At 33.9% G+C, this 21328-nt stretch overlaps 1 protein-coding gene across 2 annotated transcripts in view; it reads left to right on the forward strand.

The window, feature by feature from the left end:
* The window catches only part of ASCC3 (activating signal cointegrator 1 complex subunit 3), a 277788-nt gene that overhangs the window by 186853 nt on the left and 69607 nt on the right, over positions 1–21328 (forward strand). Inside the window, exons 18-26 of one of the 2 annotated variants that reach the window (XM_035321897.1) lie at positions 3047–3211; positions 4072–4158; positions 6386–6562; positions 8646–8871; positions 12628–12782; positions 15886–15984; positions 16460–16628; positions 18508–18728; positions 20120–20205. In XM_035321897.1, coding sequence (XP_035177788.1) covers positions 3047–3211; positions 4072–4158; positions 6386–6562; positions 8646–8871; positions 12628–12782; positions 15886–15984; positions 16460–16628; positions 18508–18728; positions 20120–20205 — 1385 coding nt within the window. Of the gene's footprint in view, positions 1–3046; positions 3212–4071; positions 4159–6385; positions 6563–8645; positions 8872–12627; positions 12783–15885; positions 15985–16459; positions 16629–18507; positions 18729–20119; positions 20261–21328 lie in introns of both variants that reach the window. The other variant, XM_035321898.1, reaches the window with a different exon arrangement.

A 21328-nucleotide genomic window follows, 5' to 3' on the forward strand; every position in this document is an offset into this window, starting at 1 on the left:
TAGATAAATGAAAAGAAAAAAGTTTTTTTATTGAAAGGAATGTTGTTATCCCATTTCTATAAATTCTTCCTTTTTTTCCACTAGGTATTTTCCTCCAGTTTTATTGACTAATTTTAGTTAAAAAGAAATGCAACCATGGTGGTAGTACCTGGTGAAATAAGTAATAAAGCATTAGCAGAAATATTTTCTATAAACTTAAAAAATAATGAATAGGAGTTGTTTCCCCCTTCCCTTGCTTGTTCATTTTTATTCAGCTGCTGAGAAAGTGGAGATTGACAGCACTTGGCTTTTTCTGCCAATGACCTCTCTATCCTTCTGATTTGCTGCGCTAATAATAGATATTCCTATTTTTGTGTTAAGGCAACAACAAATTACATCAATTTGAAGTGTTATTGAGTCACGTAGGAGCAAACCCAATGCCAATCCCCTCATTTTCTACAAAAACAGTTTTGAACTTAAAAGCTATTAATGTGTTGTAGGCAGAAAGTATACGCGTGGTATAGTGCCAGCTGTGGGCATAACCATCGATTTGCTCACGTATGTCATTGTGTTCCTACTGTTCTAGTTACAGGTATTCAGTTTTCATAATTGGCATATTATTGTTTCTTAGTAACCTTGCAGTGTGCCAATTTCTGTCTTTGTTTTGGCTGACAGCCAGCGGTACACATTCAGAACCCATGTATCTGCATAGCCACCATGCGTCACGCTCTTCTTGGCTCTTCAGTGGTGCTAAGAAAATGCAAACCCGTCCTCCTTTCCCCTTCTGCAGGGTGAGGAAGCCAGGCAGCACTCGCCACATCCAGGGATTCCTTCAGGGCAGGAAAGATCCAGCCTGTCCACACAATGGGAGGAGTTGTCCTGCACAGGGAGAGAGGGGCAAGTGTGCACCCGCTGTGCACCAAGGCATTCTGTGCCCTGCATGTTCTCTCCAGGGTGGTACCATTTATTCCCCACGAAACAGATCCTGGACCTTGCCCAAGCACAGTCTACTCTAGCCATCTTGCTTTGATGAGCAGTTTTTTACGTTGTTGCCAGAAGTGCTGATAATGCCTTTTACTGAAATAGGAAAATGGGCAAAACTTATGGTGAGAGGCAAGAAAAAACAAAGAGTGGGGAGATGGTGAGAGGCAAGAAAAAACAAAGAGTGGGAGGAAAGAGTGGAGCAAATGTGAATGTCAGATCAGGGAAGCATTTTGGTATAAATTACGGGCATTTGCTCTTCAGTTTAGGATTCCAAGTAAAAGGTGCGAGCTGTTTTAAGTTAACTCCTTTTTCTGTTTTCACCTGTATTTTTGGTTTCACTTTTTGTTGTTTCCACAGTTAAGCAGAGCTTTTGCTCCCCATAAGCCCTGCATTTCTGTTTTAGTACTCCAGACCTGCTCAGTTTCTTGCAGCGGACACACCAAGGGTTGTTTCTAAGAGTACAGCTTAGAGCTGTTCTAGGCTGGATCCTTTACTCTGTGGGATTTCTAATTACACTAGTTCAACGAGAAGAGTGCTACTCATGGATTCTCTGAACTGGAATATTGTTTCATGGCCTTTTCAAGTTGGTGACCTTTCCTTTAAAGTTAAAACCTTTGTATTTGTGAAAAAAATATTAGTCTACTGTTACAGCTTTAGGGTTTTTGCATGTAAGACAAAAGATTGGCAGGTAATTTGGGCTGCCAAAGGAGGGCAGGAGTAGGGAAGTGTTTTGAATCTTTTTTTTTCCTCTTTATTTTTATGAAATGTTAAACATCTGGCATCCTGATCACTTTTTTTTTTTTGACCACCTCTGCTCTGAAATCTGACCTCAATGCATAACTTACTATTGAGAAAAGCACTCTAGACCTTTGTCATCTTATCTTTTGACTTGAAACTAAGGCAAGCCATAACTAAGGAGAAACAGCTTCGGAGCAAATGGCAAAGACAGGGAATATTAGGAACTAGTCTTGCAGCTGTTTTGGGGAAATGACTGTATTCGTTTGCAGCTTCACCAACCACCAGATGAACCACTTCAGCAAAAAGGTGAAACTGAATATTGTTCCAGAGAAAACCAGAACAAACCAAGGCATAGCAGTTCTTCAAGCCTGGTCCTTTTTGCAGTCTTGGTCATATATCTCTGGTGCAGGTTTACCAAGAGGGTTGATGTGACTTACTCTGTAGGAATCTGAGCTGTACAAGCCCAGAAACAAGAATGCTGCCTGTGTGCTAGAGCAGTTTCAGTCTTTTCAAATTTGGTGACTTGTCATTGCCGGTGGACTTAGAGCCGTATCTGAAGTGCATATATACCAGAGGGTTAACGTGACTATTAATCCATTTTCACCCAGCCCAGTCAGTCAGGCTAACCCAGGTGCATGATGTGGAAACACCCCGTTATAAAACAGACCCACTCAGATGGGAGTTTTGCCCCATCTCGTATGTACTACTGAGATAATGTATGTTGTTAGACAAAATGTCTAAGTTCCTGAGCTTTGATATGAATATAAATGGTGCTGAGGACAGCATGCTCAAAGTTTTTGGAGACATTAAATTTTTTTGTTAGTAATAATTTCGGCAATCCAATGTGAAGCTTATTCTGTTTGTGATACAATCAAAGCCATTCTCATGTCAGATACCCAGGCAGGGTATATCATCGGCCAAAATATTTTAATGAAGAGGAGATACCATAAGATTGCATACTTTTGTGAAATGATACTGTAATGATAATTTCATGAAGAATATGTTTCCATTAAAGTTTCTTTCAAAGGCTTAATTGTATATTTATTTCATAATCACACTTCAGTTTTATTTGCAATCTTATCAGCCTACAACATGTTGATAGCCTCAAAGCATCATAAAAGAAATATTATTCTGACTACTTTGTCCTCTACATTTGGGTTTTGGTCAGGAATATGAATGTAGCTGTAATTTGTGAGAACTCGAGAAAATCTTGACTTAATAATTGTACCTAACTTTTATTTGCTTTCTGTCTTTTTAGTACTGAGTTGTTTCAATAAAATCATTAATTTAACAGTTCTTTTTTTTTCCATTTTTATAAATAACTGTGTGTGTGTTTGGTGTCTAGATGGATCCAGGTCTAGAAAAGCACAGAGAACAACTGGTAATTGAAGTCGGCAGAAAACTGGACAAAGCCCGCATGATTCGCTTTGAAGAAAGAACTGGCTTTTTTTCTTCAACAGATTTAGGCAGAACTGCCAGCCACTACTATATTAAATACAATACTATAGAGGTAAAATATGTCGTTCTATTTCTGTGGGTTTTTTACCTTATTTTTGAAGCTATACCAGTTGTAAGATATCGCAGAATATATAGTTGATTTCTTAAATATATTTTCAGATCGTATTTACCAAAATGGAGAGAGAGAGAATAGAGACAAAAAGACAGAAACTAAGTAAAAAGCAACAAGGAAAAATTTGAGTTGATATGAAATTTCTATAGTCTCTGCCTACTTTTAGTTGAATAGTAAGAAACATTTCAATACCAACAGTATGTGCAACCATTGGTACATGATAGCACATTCAGGTGTAGAGTTTGGTAATGAAAAGGTTTTTCCTGAATGAAAATATTATCAGGTTGCCATGTGCAACCTTAAACAAATTTTGCTACAATAATCATATTGTGTTGTAAATTTGTAAGGAAGATGTATTTGTACAAAACTGTATAGTACTGTAAACTTAGTTTAAAGTACACATTTCATCTTAAAACCTTTCCTTTGTAACAAGTAGATATTTTTTCTTGCATAAATGAAAAATCAGAACACTAACCATTTTTTTACCATCTTACTATCTTTACTATCACTATGTATAAATAGTCACACAGATATGTCTCAAATATATCCTATACTTCCTTTTTTAATGGCCGTAGATTGCACGTCTCTCAATTTTGTGTTTAGATGTGACTAATTTTCTGACAGTAGCAAGAAGTCATTCTGGAAATTGTTCTGGTTTAAATTGTATCCCTCTGGTCATCCAGTAGCTTATTTACCTTTTAAACTCAAATGCCTTTAAAAATCTTGGTTAATGTTTCTTTCTTTTGTGTTATATATACTTTTTTTTGTTGGTACTAAATCAATTCATTTTATTTTAATAGACTTTCAATGAACTGTTTGATGCTCATAAAACAGAAGGTGACATTCTTGCTATAGTGTCAAAAGCCGAAGAATTTGAACAGATAAAGGTAAAGTTATATCACTTCATACAAAGTATATGTCTTAGAACTAGCCACTTCTGTAGTACTCACTCCATAAATAGTAAGTGCCTATTCTATAGACCGAAGTTTTGTTAAATACTAAACTCTTTTATTTAAAAATAAAACATATTTTCTAGGTAGGAATGACTGCCAAGAACTATATATGGTCTCATTCAAATTTATATGTAGTTCAGCATGAACTGTAGTGCACATTTAATAACTAGTTACGGATCTCTGAGAATTCCTTTTAAATGCTTTTAAGAACTTTTCAGCTTCTCAATTATTAACAGGTGAAGATAAGTGTCCATTGGAATGGTGCAACCAGGGATGAGATAGTTTTTTCTGTTTGAAGTCTAAATCGATATTAGAACAATTTGCTGTATCAGAAATGAGGCAGGGCTCACTGAATTTAACTCTGATATACTTCATGCAGAGGATAATATTATATTATCAGAATGATGAATTCTGATAAATTATTTTCAACGTTGAAATCTGGAAAGTTCTTTTAACAGATTCTGTTGTATAGGCTATAACATTACTGTACTATCGGTTTTATTCCACCCTCCCTTTTTTCCTCCTCTGTGGATAGGATTCAATACAATACATTGCAAGCTGGCATAAACTTGTTTGCCCATGCTTGCATCTCATAGAGGTGCAAGCCAGACTCCACAGGGTTTATTATCTTGGGCTCATTGCCATTTTAGCACAATTACACAACTTTCAGATCAGAGTTGGCTCTCATTCACCTGGCTCTGTGAATTGGCAGTGTAAATCCCTCACCATCTACATATTTACACACATTGTCTGAGCATTGCCATCTCTTTATCTAATGGAGAAATTTTATTTTGTAATCTCTTGTATTACAGAAGATAATAAGCAGTGAGGTTTCAGTGATACATGCAATACTTTCAAAGATAGTTTTTTTTTCATGATGGTGATATTACTCTTCTGGATCTAAATTTAGCATAATTGAATGTTTAAAAGGAAAACATATGGAAAATATGATGTGATATGTTTCTATATTTGTAGTAAAGTCAGTAGTGATGCTTCTCGACTAAAACATAGATTTTCCAGCTTGCTTTCTCAGATTTGTATGGTATGGCATCAGTGCAACATCATTGTCATTTTATTGTGATTCACTAGCTGTGGAGCTCTTAGTGTTAAACTGATTTGCACAAGAGTAACTCAGAATTTATCCCTCTTTGTGATATTGTGACTTTTGCTAATAAGAAACATATCTCCATAATACCTTTTAAAATTCTGTATCTTGAGATAGGTAGGTCAGCAGTAGCTGAATTGTTGATCTGGACTTGTTGTTGACCTGTACTGTGCTATGCAAGACCAGAAACACTTACCAGAATTGCTGGTGTAAGTAGAGCATCATATTCCCCTGACACTGGAGCCATCTGTGACTGAAGGACATATGTCCTTCATCTTTTTCTTTTCTATAGGTGGCTGGATCGTTTGGGCTTTTAACCCAACTGTCTTAAAGTCTTTTGTATGTCAGGTAGTCAGGTCCAAATGAAAATTGCTTTCAGCTGGTTCCCTGCAGGGACCAAACATTTACCCTCTTGAAATAAGTTTTACACTAACAGACTATCAGTAAATCAAAGAATATGTAGATTTATGCTGGTTTTGCCATGTAAGGGTCATGAGTGAGAATGTAAAATGTTATGCATTATTCAAACCATAGACATGAATATTTCTTTACTCATATTAAGACTTAATCTTATTAACAGTGAAAACTTTAATATCATGAATCATAGTACTTCACAGTTTTGAGTTAAAATTGTATTATGCCACATGCAAACTATGTAACTATAATGAATGCATTTAATGTTAATTCAAAATTGCCCTAATCCAGATGGACAGAGGTTTTACTCTGGTCAAATAAAAAATGAAGTCTCATCAGATGAAGGATGGTGGGGTCAGAAGATTCAATTTTTGTGGCATATCAAATTTTTGTATGTCAATGACAACTTTAATAGATAGGGATGAATAATAAAATGTAATTGTGTCACTATTAAGATAGTTTCAATTATGACCTATTAGCTAAATTCTGAAAGATGTGGTTTTGCTTCTTCCCCCACCCCCTTAAATCTAGAGACTTAATTTAAAAATAATATAACAATATTATAAGGAAAATTTGATTTTAGTGTAAAAGTTTTTTTATCAAGTTCCTTCAGCCTCTTCATAATGTATAATTGTGTTTTAGGTAAGAGAAGAAGAAATAGAAGAACTGGACACCTTATTGAATGATTTCTGTGAACTTCCTGCTCCTGGAGGTGTGGAAAACAACTACGGAAAAATAAATATCCTCCTTCAAACATATATTAGCAGAGGGGAGATGGACAGCTTCTCTCTTATATCAGATTCTGCATATGTTGCACAGGTAAAAATAGTATTTTTTAATGTATCTGTTGCTGCCTTCTGCTGCTTTCATTCTCTCAAACATTTACAATTATGTAAGTAGACCTTAAGTTGGACGTTTTTTAATGCAAATTGATTTGAAAATAAAAGCCTTCCATGGGTGTGGTATACTTCTAAGTGGAAAAATAATGCAAAATTCTACATTAGGAGATTACTGCTTTTTTTGTTATTGTTAAATTTGATATTTCATTGATATTACCCCTGTAGTCTTATTATATTTAGTAGTTCTAATTATAGTTGCTGAGAAATGTTATTCTTACCTTACTGGGTTTTCTTCTGAATCTGGAAAACAGTTGCAATCTACGTTTGTTTTGTGTACTTTTATATTTCATTCTGTAAAACATAAATTTGTGTCTTATTAACATCTTCGGTTTACACAGAAAAGGTAGGCTGTTACAAATTTATTGCTAGAACTTATCGTGTAAGTTTGTATATTGTCAACATATATTTGTTTGTTGGTTTACATTGACAAATGAATGGTCAATAGCTGTAGAGCATGTTTAGTTACAACACCGAATAGAAAGAGAACTGCAAGTCTGTGACACAGAACGCCTTGCTTACAGAGTTAGAGAGACCATCTTAGAATGCAAAAGGTGTTGCTTGAAATTTTAGAACTATGAATCTTGAAGAACTCAAAAGTGACAAAATGTCATAGACAATACCAGATATGCAACGTTAATAAGTGTATGGAATAGATTACAAAGTTTTACCTCTTAGGTCATCCTGTCTTTTTTTTTTTTTTAATTAAAATATATATAGGGAATGTGTTTCATTGAATACTTTATCTCTTATCCTTAAAAAAAAAAGAAAACATTTTGGACAGAATTAATTGAAAAATTAATTTTGGACAGAATAAATTGAAAAATTGCATTTAGTCAGTGCTAAAGGTCAGAGTTAAATACTCAAAAGTATATACGTTCGCCAGCAAGATTTTCATAGCAACATTACCTTCTTCAGAAGTGTTTAAATTTCCTAGTACATTTGGGATTAACTGAGTCTGAAATCATTACACGCATCATAAAAATTGTGGTACTTGCGCAGCAACATCATCTTCAGTACGATTCTTTTAATCTTCACTTTCAAAACAATTGCTTTTATTTGTCTGTCTCAGTTATAACATTTAGTGAGGCAAACATGATCTTCTCAAACCTTCATAAATTGTGCATGTGGAACCAGTGTTACAACTTGCAATTTTTTTTTAATTGAATAGTGACTATTTGGAAAATCATTCATCCTTTCTAAGTAAAAGAAATAAGCTTCTTTAGTAACATATGCTTCCTATCATGGCCAAATAATTTTCTATTTTTTATTCCTGTTGGCATTGAAGAGCCAGTAGAGAAAGATTGTATTCTACTCAATGAATCAAGAACAGGATTGCTAATCCAGGCACAGTAATGGTAGGCCAAAAAAAAAAAATAATAATCAAAAGAAAACCCACAACTTCATAATACAGCTTGATAAGCTTATGAAAGGAATATCATTTCAAGATAAGACTGACCTCATTCAAGCTTATGTTAATAATTAATTTTCCAATTCCAAAGCAGATTTATACAATTTAGTTATACATATACAATAGGCTTGGGAGATTGCAATATGTTTTAAAAAAAATATTATTAAACGTCTGTGGAGGTGTTGTGAAATTCAGTGTGAAATGGGTGGGTATTATGGGAGCATAACAGAGGTAAAATCTTAAATCTTGAATTTCCATTTAAACCAAGCTTGCAGATATGTATTTTATGGGGGGAGAAGGAGGAGGATACTAAGTAGAACTCCCTAATGTTCTGTTCAAAATCCTATGACAGACCTGCCACTACAACTGTAATTAATTGCACATGTTTCTTTTCATAATTTCTGTAGGCAATCATGAGGTAGTTCTGCCATTAGACAGTAATGGAAAAAATAAAGTTTTCAAGAGTGTTTGAAATAAGTTTGAAAAGAAAAATCTATTGTTATGGTTGGTCAAAGATGAGTCTATGGGTTCCTTTTCATTTTACAAAGAATACTTGAGTGAATTACAACATTTTTGCTTTCTTTTCGCTCTCCAGAATGCAGCTCGTATTGTTCGAGCTCTTTTTGAGATTGCCCTTAGGAAACGTTGGCCTGCAATGACATATCGACTACTGAATCTCAGCAAAGTCATTGACAAGCGGCTGTGGGGCTGGGTTAGCCCTCTGAGACAGTTCTCCGTGTTACCACCATCAGTCCTCTCAAAGTTGGAAGAGAAGAATCTCACTGTAGACAAGATGAAGGACATGAGAAAAGATGAAATAGGTGAGAAATCTGCAATGCTGATCTGCTTAAACTATTAGAAGTTAATAGGCAAGTTAGTACTAAATCTGAGACATTCATTAAGAAACCAAACCCACTCTGGTCTGGAAGCCATGAAACACATTAACATGGTGTTATGGTCTGTCCAATAAAGAAGGCTTATTCAGTCTCCACAGCTAGTGTTTGTAATATGGATGAGACTAGCCCATGTCCTGCCAATCCACTACACACTTAGAATGGACATGGATATTGATATGTTTTTACATATATATACAGATACATATATTTATATATGTATAAATATATGCACTTTGTTACCCTTCTTGCTCTAATTAAGTAAAATAGTACTATGAAAGTCATCTGTTTATTTTATATTGGATTTTTTAAGTGAAATAAGGTTAACAATAAAAGTAGATTATTATGTCCAGGTGTGCTCTCAGTAAATGACCTGCTTCTGAAATGCAGCATTAATTTTCATTGAACGTGAAGAATTCATTGTCATTGGTGTCACTGCAGAAAAACCTTAATTTTTTAAGGGCTTTGACACTGAAAATGAGAAAGTCCATGAGCCTACTGATAAATAGAGTATGTCCATGTAAACTGCTGTGGATAAAATACCCACCATCTGGTTGAAACTGAGGGAAAGAAAAAGTTTGTAATGTATTTCTTTTTTCTATCTTAGTTCTTAGTTTTCTATCTTAGTATATTCTGATTTGGGAGCAAATCCTTTAGGTCTTGGCCTTTCCTTGCACCTGTAATGCCAGGGTTTTTTTTTTTTGGAAAACACTGCCCCCCCCCCCCCCCCCTTTTTTTTTAATTTAATTTTTACAATGAAAACACTTTCATAGTCTCTACTTCTTAGGTATGTTATTTCTGATTTGACAAGAGGACTACACTCCTAACTTAAGTTGCTTTATTATGTGCCTAAAATTAATTTGGAAAAAGTTGCATAGAAGTGTAAAAGTTTGCAGAATTAGAGAGTATATTTTTATTTAATAGGATAAAACAAAGAACTATGAGGAACAAAAAACAATTAAAACTCGCTTAAACTGTATATTGTAATACATAATAATTTTAAACATATTAAAAATACAATATTTTAAGTGCTAGCATTGCAGTGTTTTTTTTTCATTCAGAAGTATCTCACAAATTGTTAATTTGTGTATTTTTGTAGTTTTTTTAAATACTTAACTTATTTTTCCATGAGTTATGTTAGTGCTCTTATTCTCTTCTTTTAATGCTAGTTTCTTCTCGTACCTGGCCTTGGAGAAGCAAGAAATTTGTATTAAAATACAAAACTACTTTGCTTTTTTCAGCTTGTGGATCTAATATTCACAAAACAGAAACATTTTAATGTACATATAGAACATGTAGGTTTGTTTTATATTTACTTAGCTTCGAAGTAGGTGAGAATTGGGTTTTGACAGTGAAAACAAGTCATTGGTGACTACATATAAGGATATTTCATGTTCTTCAGCATTATAAATGCCAAAAGCAAGTCATCCTGTGCATCTTTGTCAAGTACTCCTTCTTGACATACTTCTTCTTGTCCTTTCTCTTTTTCTTTCACTAAGGCTTTGCTTGCCTTGTACATTTTATTGGAATCCTAAGCCATGTTGAAATGAAAAAGGTACAGCTTCCAGGTGCTGACTTGTTCTCTGACACTGTAGTCCAAGTTTCAGTGTTACTGCTTCTTCCTTTTCAAATGTTATTGTCACCCTGGAGACAGAATAAAAAAGACAGGAGGTGGTTGGCTAGCTCAGACCACGTCCTAGGGAAAGACATGCATCCACTGGGTGTCAACTCTCCCAGTCAAAGAGTATGCTGTGTGCACAGGTCGTGGATTCCAATGTGCCATATATTAGACAACAGTTGACTCGCTACTCCAATCTAAACATAAAGTTTCTGAAATGCCAAGAAATCACTGTGTCATTTGAAATACACCGTCCCAGTTTTCAGAATATAGTTGACAATCTTTGTGGAACAAGCAAAATTTATTCTTCTTTTGTTAAGTATACCTATTTTCTCAAATAGTTATCTTTTAGTTTATAAGGTTTTCATATTTCTTAAACACCATTGATAGCTTCTCATAACTATTAAAAAGAATGAAAAAGAGAAGAGAGAGCGAGAGATTTATAATGATTTTAACAAGAAGAATTTGGGAGAGGAGCCATATTTTACCCTAGCAGATACCTATACAAAACCTCAGTGCTGTGCTGTACAAACACTAAAGTCCACCTCACACATCATGTTACAGAAAGTGATTTTTGGCAGGAAGAAATCTACCTGTGTACGTAACCAATTAATTCATATCTTTGAAGATTGACACATACCTTTAAATGGCAAATTTTCTGATCTCTAATTGCAAAAGCTAGCCATTGTGCAAGTATGCTATAATACTGCCTACATTACCAACATGTACCAAAGTAATTGCTTTGTTCTTCAGTAGTCTGTCCTCTTGCAGTAGGTGCACTTGTACCAACTACAAATTAAACTGTTTAAAACTGTTAAAATTCCTGCATTAGTGTTTTGCTTCTTAAGCAAGATCACCATTCAGTAAAAAATAGTATAGGTAAATAAATACTTTGAGAGACAAAATCTGCCAGTTTGTTGAATAAGAAAAACTGAAGAGGGAAAGGCAAGGTTCAAATAATAATAATAATAATTAAAAAAAAAAAAAATCTAATTGTAAGTTGTTATGCTCCTAAAATTTGTGCAATAACAAGAAAAAGTTTATATCTCCTTATCACTTTGCACATAATGCAAATAATATGATTTCTTCGTTTTGGGGTGGTTGTTTATTTTCAATCAGAAAGTGTACACAGGAGCCACATAATGACATCAGTAGACACTTAGAGCTGCTAACAGTGAGTACTTATGACCATTACAGTTAAAACTTAAAATGTGCTCCAGGTAATTATTTAAATGATTTCTGAGAAATTATGATTAATCAGTCTTCTTTTCCTAAATAAGCTAGAAGTTGCAACATTTTTCAGGGGGGAAAAATAACACTGCTGCCTACATACATTGGCTTGTATTTAAAATGAAGAAATGAAGAGCAAGGGAACAAAGATTTCACCTGTAAAATACAACTATACAATATATGTATATAAAATTCCTAGTTGTGTATGTATATATATATGATTCCTTTCTTGCCTTAGTTACCATGACTGTGATAGAAAATAAAATACAGTGCAGTGTTTAGTTTTTCCTTTGGCTTGGTTACACACTGGTGTATTCTGAAAGATCAGAGCTGCTTTGAGATGATTATTAGTTGCATGAATTTTAAGCTATTAACTACCTTTATTCAATTTTATGAAACTAGTGTCCTGTGTACTTCGAATCACTACACAGGAATTGTAGAAGTTCAAATGTGTGTCCTTCATTAAGTAAAAGGTCAGTATTCAAGCTTTAAAAAAGAGCTATATGGCTTAGTAAGAGCTTGGTCAAAAAGTCAGTAAAGGAAAGGGAACTAGCTTGACATAATATGTTTCCAATGTGAATTCTTAATAGTTATTTTAACCCCTTAGTTATAGCCAACAGGCGGGTTAACACTGATTTTTCTAGGCTCTAAATTGCTAATTCAAGTTAAGTATTACAAAATACTCAGACATGCCAGGTCAAGAGAGTCAGACATTTACACACCTAAGAGCAAAACAAGCAAGCAATAATACTCCTCTCTAAAAGCCTATTTGAAAGTCAGAATTGTATTATTTTTCCCGTAAATGCAAATTTGTTACACTAATGTTTTCTTGGCAGGTCATATGCTGCATCATGTGAAGATTGGGTTAAAGGTAAAACAGTGTGTCCATCAAATCCCCTCCATTGCAATGGAAGCAACAATTCAGCCAATTACCCGCACAGTGCTCCGAGTCCGGTTGAACATCACTCCTGACTTCACATGGAATGATCAGGTAAAAAAAAAAAAAAAAAAAAAAAAAAAAAAAAGGTGGAGGCCTAGAAGCATTCATTTAGCTTCAATCACAGGGAAACATAGCTGTTTGGATTTTTTTTTTTCTCTAAAAAGCAAATTTGATAACAGGAATGGCATGACCTTTAAGACTTTTCTGGAAGAAGGCAGCCAAAAATCATCTTTTTATTTCCATTAATTGTAATGAGGTTACCATGTTTATAACATGTTGAAGCAAGTGCTTATACTGGAATATTACTAGCATCACACACAGATTTGAGTTTGTACTGGGTCTGAGCTATAACCCACAGAATTATATGCCCAAAAGGGAGAGCCAAGAAAAGGGAGACACAGATGGCTTTCTGAACTATGAATGAATGTCAAACTCAGAAAATAAAGCTTTGAAATACAGTTAATGTATGCCAAGTTCTGTTGCTCTCCATGGCTTCACGAATGTATATTCACATCAGTGTATTTTCTGAATTGTACTTGGAATTATATTCGTCTATGTTTTACAGTGAAAATTTAAACACAAGGTGTCGTATTAATTAGACACATGTACCCATACCCTTTAATTCAGAATTTGTTAATTAGAAATAGATTTAAGAGAAATCTAAATGAAATACAAATGTCCACATGGGGGCATTGTATTGTTGTTGCTACTTCTGAAACATCCTACAGAAAGAAGGCAAACGTATATACATCAATGGACAAGCACATTTGTCTTTTTCTACTCTTAGAAGATAAAAAATTATAATTCTGAAAGGTGGCTACTAAGTATCTTTTATTAAAAAATAAGTTAAAAATCCCCTCACAAATTTAATGTAATCACAAGTAAATTAGAGTTTCATTCCATAAACATTTAGATGATATTGAAATTTATTTTCCCTGCCTGAAGACTTTTACTTCTGTTTTGGAAGCTTCACAAAGCTAGCATGTGAATGGGAGGTTAAAGTCTATTTTTTTTTTTGCTACCTGCATTTATTACAAAAATATTTTAATGGGTTCCTAACATAAATTATAATAAGTATTTTTTGGTAGGATTGAAACAGATTTTTATCATTCATTCTTTTATCCATGTTACCTGAATGCTATTAAAGACATATTAAACTATCTTCATATTAATACAAAGTAATTTCTCAGTCTATTTTCATTCTACAAAATTTAGATTCTTCCAGATTTTTACAAATCAAAAAGGGATCTGCACAGAACTCTACTCCTATATGTCAGCTCTGAACTTTTGACGTTATAGCAGAAAACAGTTTTTTGACCAAGCTCTGTTATGACATTTTGACATAGTATTCCTAGTATTTCCTAGCTTTGGAAATATTGTGAGTATCTTGTCTATTCAACATATGGAGCTCTTGTAGTATTTGTAAATTGATACTGATCAAAACTTGGAAAGTTCCTCAATACTTTTTTCCTGTTTTTTGTTTGTTTGTGTGGTGGTGGTGGTGGTTTTTTTTGGTCAGGTAGCTATTTCTTATTTTTTCTTGTGATTTTCTTTGTTTGTTTAGTAAATGAAACTTCTATCTCTTCAGAAAAACAAAGTTGATAAAATTTAATGGTCACTAAAAATGAATAACTACCTTTTCCATTCAACCACTGAAAGTCCAAAATTGCTTCTGCATCATCACACAGTTTCCTGGCAAGCTGTTCAGAAGACTGTTGTCAGAAACTATAGGTACAGCTGTAAACGATACAAAAACTAGCTGCCCGAAAAGTGGGGGGGGGGGGGGGGTCAAACAATGGGAATACTCAAGTAAAATCAGAATATTAAAAATGTAAATACTATGCTTAACTGAAATGACTCACTTAGGTAACATTTGATGTTTTTAAGACTGTTTCTTTACCTGGATACTTAATTCTCGTACAGTCTCATGACTTTTGGACTTAGCTTTACAAGGAAAAGGCAAGAAGATGTATTTCAGTAAATGCTGAGACAAATCCCAGTGGAAAATTCTTACTATACTGTTTGAGCCAAGGGACTCTAAGCATATGTAGACAGGGCAAATAAACATGACTGCAGCCAGGAGGAGTCCGGCAGAAATACAGGATAATGTAACTAGTATTAATTAGCCAAGTCATATATCAAACATGCGGTTTTAGGCAATGGTTGCCCAAAATACAGGTAGTCAGTTCTGAAGAACACCCCAGAGCTCTTTAGAATCATTACTGTTGGGCCTATTTCCCCATGCAGTTTTTCCACAGGACTCTCCAAAGATGCTCTTACCATCGATAACAAGAATTCTGAGCTTTGAACTTCATAGCCTTCCTACATCTTCCAACATTTTTTCACCTTCACATTGTTTTTATATCTTCCTCATCAGAAACATCAGTAATATAAGCTCATGTAATGGTATGAATTCCATACTACTTTACTATGCACTTTTCTCATTTTCCTAGGTAGATATTTATGTAAAATTGGCACACTGGAACATGAGTAATTGATTCTGGCAAAGAAACAAAAATTCTTGACTGAGTATTCCAAATAGCTACCATTTGTGGCTGGCACTACAAAATAACTCATTAAGACTACAGGTACACAACAAAGCAAGCTAAAATTTAGGATGAAATAAAGTATTAACATATGGCATGGAATTCATCAAGATCAAGCTCTGTTTATGTTCTTCTCACTTAACCTATAGCAGTGAGTGGATCAAACTACAGTGTTCTGAATCTGTTTCTAGAAGAGAGGGCAAAGAGAGAGGAATGGTAGAATGCAGTCCAATTTTTACTATGAGAATGACTGACAGCAAAAATCAATTTTTCTGTACAAAGAATCAACAGACAGAAGTACAAGGAGGAAAAAGAAGGCATCCTTTTTTACAGCCCTGAAGGAAAGTCTGACAATTTGGTCTGTTTACAGACAGCTGAGGCACTAACTAGTTTCAGTTGCTTTTATATTGTGTCCATTTATATTATATACACATTAAGCAAACTCTTATTGCAATATGGTCTTTAAGCAGACAAATTAATTAGAAGTGTTATATTGCTCTTACTCTCTCATTTCTATGTTCCTTTGTAAGCCTAGATCATTTGGAACTCTACCTGATACACCTGTCAAATCTTGGGAACCTCATTACAACTCTTTTCTACTCTTAAAGGTACATGGCACTGTAGGAGAGCCCTGGTGGATTTGGGTAGAAGACCCTACTAATGATCACATTTATCATTCAGAATACTTCATCATTCAAAAAAAGCAGGTAACGGATTCAGAATCTTATAGCTAGACGAAAGTAAAGTTAGTGAGATGGAAAATTTTAAGGCCAAACATAATTTTGAGCTAATTAGATTTGAAAAGCAGCAGCACAGCTTTTAGTTTCAGATGTTTGTTTTAAGCCTGGACTTTCACAAAGATGTTTTCTAATCTCAGATGTCCCTTTTTCTCTTCCTTGTTTGGTGGGAATTTTTTTTTTCCAGATTAAAATGGAACGACTGTAACAATTTTGTCTGTTAAAGATGAAGAATTAGTCTTATTTCTACCTTGAAGTTAATGGAAGCAAAATCCACTGCCAATGGTGAAATATTTAATGGATGTGAATATCTTGCATTTGGAGTTGCACACATACTTTATTGCTTTGTGTTAGTAATGATTATGAAAGTGAGGCAAACTGTGTGATTTTTCAAGTTACTGGTTTGTCAGTCCAGTAATTATTCTCTATACAATGTTTACATTAGGTCATTACTAAAGAACCTCAACTACTGGTGTTCACAATCCCAATTTTTGAACCTCTGCCTTCTCAATATTACATTCGAGCTGTGTCCGATAGATGGTTAGGAGCAGAAGCTGTATGCATCATAAATTTTCAACACTTGATTCTTCCAGAGAGGCATCCACCCCACACAGGTAATTTCAAATGTGATCATTTTGTTTCAATTCATCTTGTTTGTACTGATTTTCCTTATGATAATGCAACAAATCTCTAACTCATTTTTTAGAAGAGAAAAGTATACGGTTTTTCATTTTCTCATATATTTGTATTATTGATACCATTTTTCATTAACTTTAAAGCTCTCTAAAATTTTTAAATCCTGAATAAAAAGCAGCTTATTTTAGCTCAACGTGATACCAGCTTTTTTTGCTACTCCAGGCTCACTATAAACCATAGGAAAATTGAAAATGTCATGTAAAACTAGGCTGCGTTATGATATGTCTTGTCTTAGCATTGTATTTCTTCTGGACTGGTTCAAAATAATCTTAGAGTGGATGGTTGTGTTATAAGGGGTAGCCAGCAAAGAAAAGAACAGTTAGAATTTTGAAGATATGCAACATTTTACTACTTTACTAAAATGAATCCTTCATTGCAAGCACTGTTGCAGTGCTGAACATCTAATTTCAACTCATTCAAGCCATGGCCTTCCCCTCCCCCTTCTTTTTAACACTTGGCACAGAAGCATATGTTTGTGTTTTGCTTTTTTTTTTTTTTTCTGGATACAGAAATTGCTTTATACATTCATTGTGCCTGATGTCACTGTAAAACCTTTCCACTGTAATTACATTTGGCTCATCTAGCAGTCTGTGAAGTGAGTGCCTTCAGAAATACTCAGTTCTCATACGATGTTGTCCTTTGGCATGCATAAATTCACATGTGTTTGTGAAGTGTTTAGCTATTGTTATGCTGTACCTACGCTGTCTGGAAAAGCATGTGTAACCTTTTTATCTAATTGACTGATCACTGACTACTATTCAGAAGAAACAGAAAGATATTTACACATCACCAGTTATGGAGCCTCTAGGATTTATGGTAATTGATTTCAATTCCCATCTGGTTCCCACTCAACAGTGAAGTACATAGAGGCCCTGCTATGCAGAAAACCTTCTTTCTCCTCAGCAGAACCCAAGAAATCAGTTTTAGTGGGAATGATAAAACAGCCATAAGGTATCAGGGAAAAGCATGTGAAGAATATTAGGCATCATTGCCTCAGTAGATTTTATGACTCCCATATCATACCTTAATGTGAAGCACCCTGAAAAGACATTGAGACCTCCAGCCACTAAAAAAAAAAAAAAAAAAAAAAAAAACAACTTCAAAGCAAGCATCTGCATAGCAGAATCACTGCAGTCTCCTTAATTTGGTAGAACTCCAAATCCAATCTGGTTATATACATCATCTCCCAGATTCCACAATCTCTAATTGTTTGGATAGCAGATGCCCTCAAGTTATACTGAGAATCATATACTGAAAGGCTGTTTGTTTATTTATTGAGATTATATCTTTAATTACATAGTTTAAGGATTAGATGCAAAATTTAGTTGTACTCCTCTGATTTGTATTACTCCATCAATTTAGAAACTTCTTAACTAGATGGATTTTTTTTCTTGAAATATACAGACTGCTGTAGTCTAGCTCCACATACTGTTATCATAATAAGCTGGATGTATACATGTAGTCTAATACAGTGAGTTTAGAACTTAATACAATTGGAAGCAAGCAGTTTTAAGAAAAAGATTAATTTATGCAAGTGGTTGATTTCACAGCTCTCAGAATATTAACTACAGTACTTCAAGAAATACTTAAAGGTATAAAATCAATTTTTCATTATTCCTCATTGAAATTAACAATGTCCCAATGGGGGTTCTATGTCATACGAGATGTTAGGTAAAGCCATTTCCAGTGTAAGTTTTCCACTGAAGTATCAGTTAATATCTTTACCTTCATAATAGACTGACTATGTTATGGGATGGCATCTGTTGTCATGCACTCATGGTTATTTTGTGTTTGTAGAGCTTCTAGATCTTCAGCCTTTGCCTGTCACAGCCTTAGGACATCGAGAATATGAAGTCCTCTACAAGTTCACACACTTCAATCCTATCCAGACCCAGATATTTCATACACTTTATCACACAGACTGTAATGTTCTTCTTGGAGCACCTACAGGTTCTGGAAAGACTGTTGCTGCTGAATTAGCCATCTTTAGAGTTTTTAACAAGTATCCCACATCAAAGGTTTGTAAAATAGATTTACTAGAATCATTTAGTGTAGGTATGTTTTCAGCAGTCCAAAAGCCTAGGAAGACTATGGCAGAGTGAATTTTGCTTTCTCCAATTAGTACCTGTCAGGATATAAAATGCTTATGCTTTATTTCAACTTTATATATTAATCAGTGTGCAACTAAAGTTAAATCTGAAAACTTGCCATAAAGACATTGGATTTCCTTTTCAATACTTACTTGCATTTCCTAAGTTCTTTTTGCTTAGCCTTTAATCTTCTACTAGCAGTAGAAGATTTTTACAGCTATTAGTTCTCCTCCATGTCAATACAACTAGCAGGGTCTCTCCCTTATTTAAACAAATAAATTTCAATAAATTGCTACAAACCAATTTTCTCTTCCACTTTGTCCCTATGTTTTATTTCTTAAAACAAAGTGCCTAAAAGCTGAGCATTTCAACTTTGGGGATTTTGTTTTCAAAGTGAACATATGCCTGTACCTTAAGTTAGACATCTTGTCTTAGGTACCCACACTTCAGCCTTAAAGTCTTTGGAAAAGATATTTATATCTGACTGTAAGATTTAACCAAAGAATAACCTTTGAAATTAACAAAAATCATGTATGTAAATCACTTATTCATCTTTGAAATGTTAGTATTCTTGTAATTTGTTATGCCAGGCTGTGGTAAGCAAGACTAAGATACATCTTAAGTTTATGTATTAGACTAACAACGTTTCCAATTGTTAAATGAGTATATATATATTTGTTTGTTTGTTTTAATAAAGCCAAAAGTCTGGCTTTATTAATGTATGTGAATTCTTCATATATTAGTTTCTTCATGTTCAAACAACAGACCTTAAAGTTTCAAAATATTTAACTGTAAATCTGTAAATAAATTTGTCAGAGCATTTTCCCCTGCAGGGTGAGCTTCTTTGAGAGAAATAGTATGATAATTTACTCCGAATAATCAGCTTTATAATTTAACTTTTAATGTTTAAATAATTAAACAATGTACCTAAAAATCAGGTAAGATATTACTTGCTGGAAATTCTGACTTTTTTTCTGTTCTCCAGTGTAGGTTTCCTGATTTTATAGTCCTGACAAATATGACCTTATTTATATAAGTGGGTTTTGATATTAAATGGAGTAATAAATACTTCCATTTCTAGAAATTAGTTTTTGTTTCTTAATTTATTTGCTTGCTAATGACTCAAGAAACAAAGCAATATTTACAGGTGTTTTTTCAGGTGTTTTGAATATAATCCTTTTGTATGACATTTAAGGAACTCGTACCTTAATCATTTTACACATAATGAGAAAGTTAAATCTCATAAAATATTTTTCGTATCAATACAATTGAATAAAAATATATTGTTTAATATCTGATTTTGTAACTTTTTTTTTCAGGCAGTGTATATTGCGCCACTAAAAGCACTCGTTCGTGAGAGAATTGAGGACTGGAAAGTTAGGATTGAAGAAAAACTTGGTAAAAAGTATGTTTCTCCTTACCTTAACAGAGAAATGAGAAGCAAAAGAACAGCTCATCAAGTATGAATAAAATCTACAGAATACTTTTGAATATTTCAAAATAGATTTTGCTTGTATATTATCCTTCAAATTTCTAAAAGTTAAAAAAAATAAAAATGTTATCAGTAGTCATTGTAGTAAAAGCAAAATCAAAAGTAAAAAAGGGATACACTTTGATATCCACCTATTTTCATTCTCATTACTTGCCAGTATAACAAATATGAAGCTCAGATTTCTGTCTGCAGTGTCTTTGGAATTTAAACTGCAATTCAAAATAAACGTTCATTAGAAGGCTCAGCAATGAAACATCTCATAGAAGTTGCATGAACTATATACCAGGATTCGTATATTGTCTTTCCTACATAAAATACAGAATATAATTGTATTCTTTGGCCTCATGAATTTCTTGATCTTCTTCTTCTCAGGTGCTGGAGTTTAGCCATTACTTTATGACATACAAGGTGTATCAGTCATGTTTATGCTTTCTAAAGTTATAGTTTTGTGAGTTAAAAATTATATCCATAGGATGCACTCACCTTTTACTCACCTATATATAGCTGTTTCGTAAGTTAAAGCTTAGAGCACACCAGAGATTTTAATAAAAGGGTGTACTACCCTCTGTACACAAAATTATCGGTGAGATTTCTGCTATTAACATAGCAGTGACTTGTTAACTGTCAATATCTCTTTTTTATTTTGTTGTTGTTGTTTTAACGATGTGTGAGGATAAATTATTTACCTCATCATTTTAAAATATTTTCAGGAAGTATTTTCTTTTTGAGACTGACTCCGATATTTGTGACTTAAATGTTGAATACAAGATACACATTACTTTGAGGAATTTTTATTAGGTGTATCGTAAAAATGTCAAAAATCCATTATATTCAGTCTAAAATGATGGATCATCTCAGTGTTTGTGGAAATTGAAAGGATTATAAGGTAAATAGTTAGAAGAACTCGGCTACTATTTCCCAGAAATAGCTCCAAGATAATTTCAGTTCTACTCTTAATGGAACTTTACCAACATATGCAGATATGCTATAATCCAGACCTGTTGTTCAAACCAAAGATCTATATGGAACAGCAAGC

This window comes from Oxyura jamaicensis, chromosome 3 (genome assembly GCF_011077185.1).
Source record: "Oxyura jamaicensis isolate SHBP4307 breed ruddy duck chromosome 3, BPBGC_Ojam_1.0, whole genome shotgun sequence".
In the NCBI taxonomy this organism is placed as follows: domain Eukaryota; kingdom Metazoa; phylum Chordata; class Aves; order Anseriformes; family Anatidae; genus Oxyura; species Oxyura jamaicensis.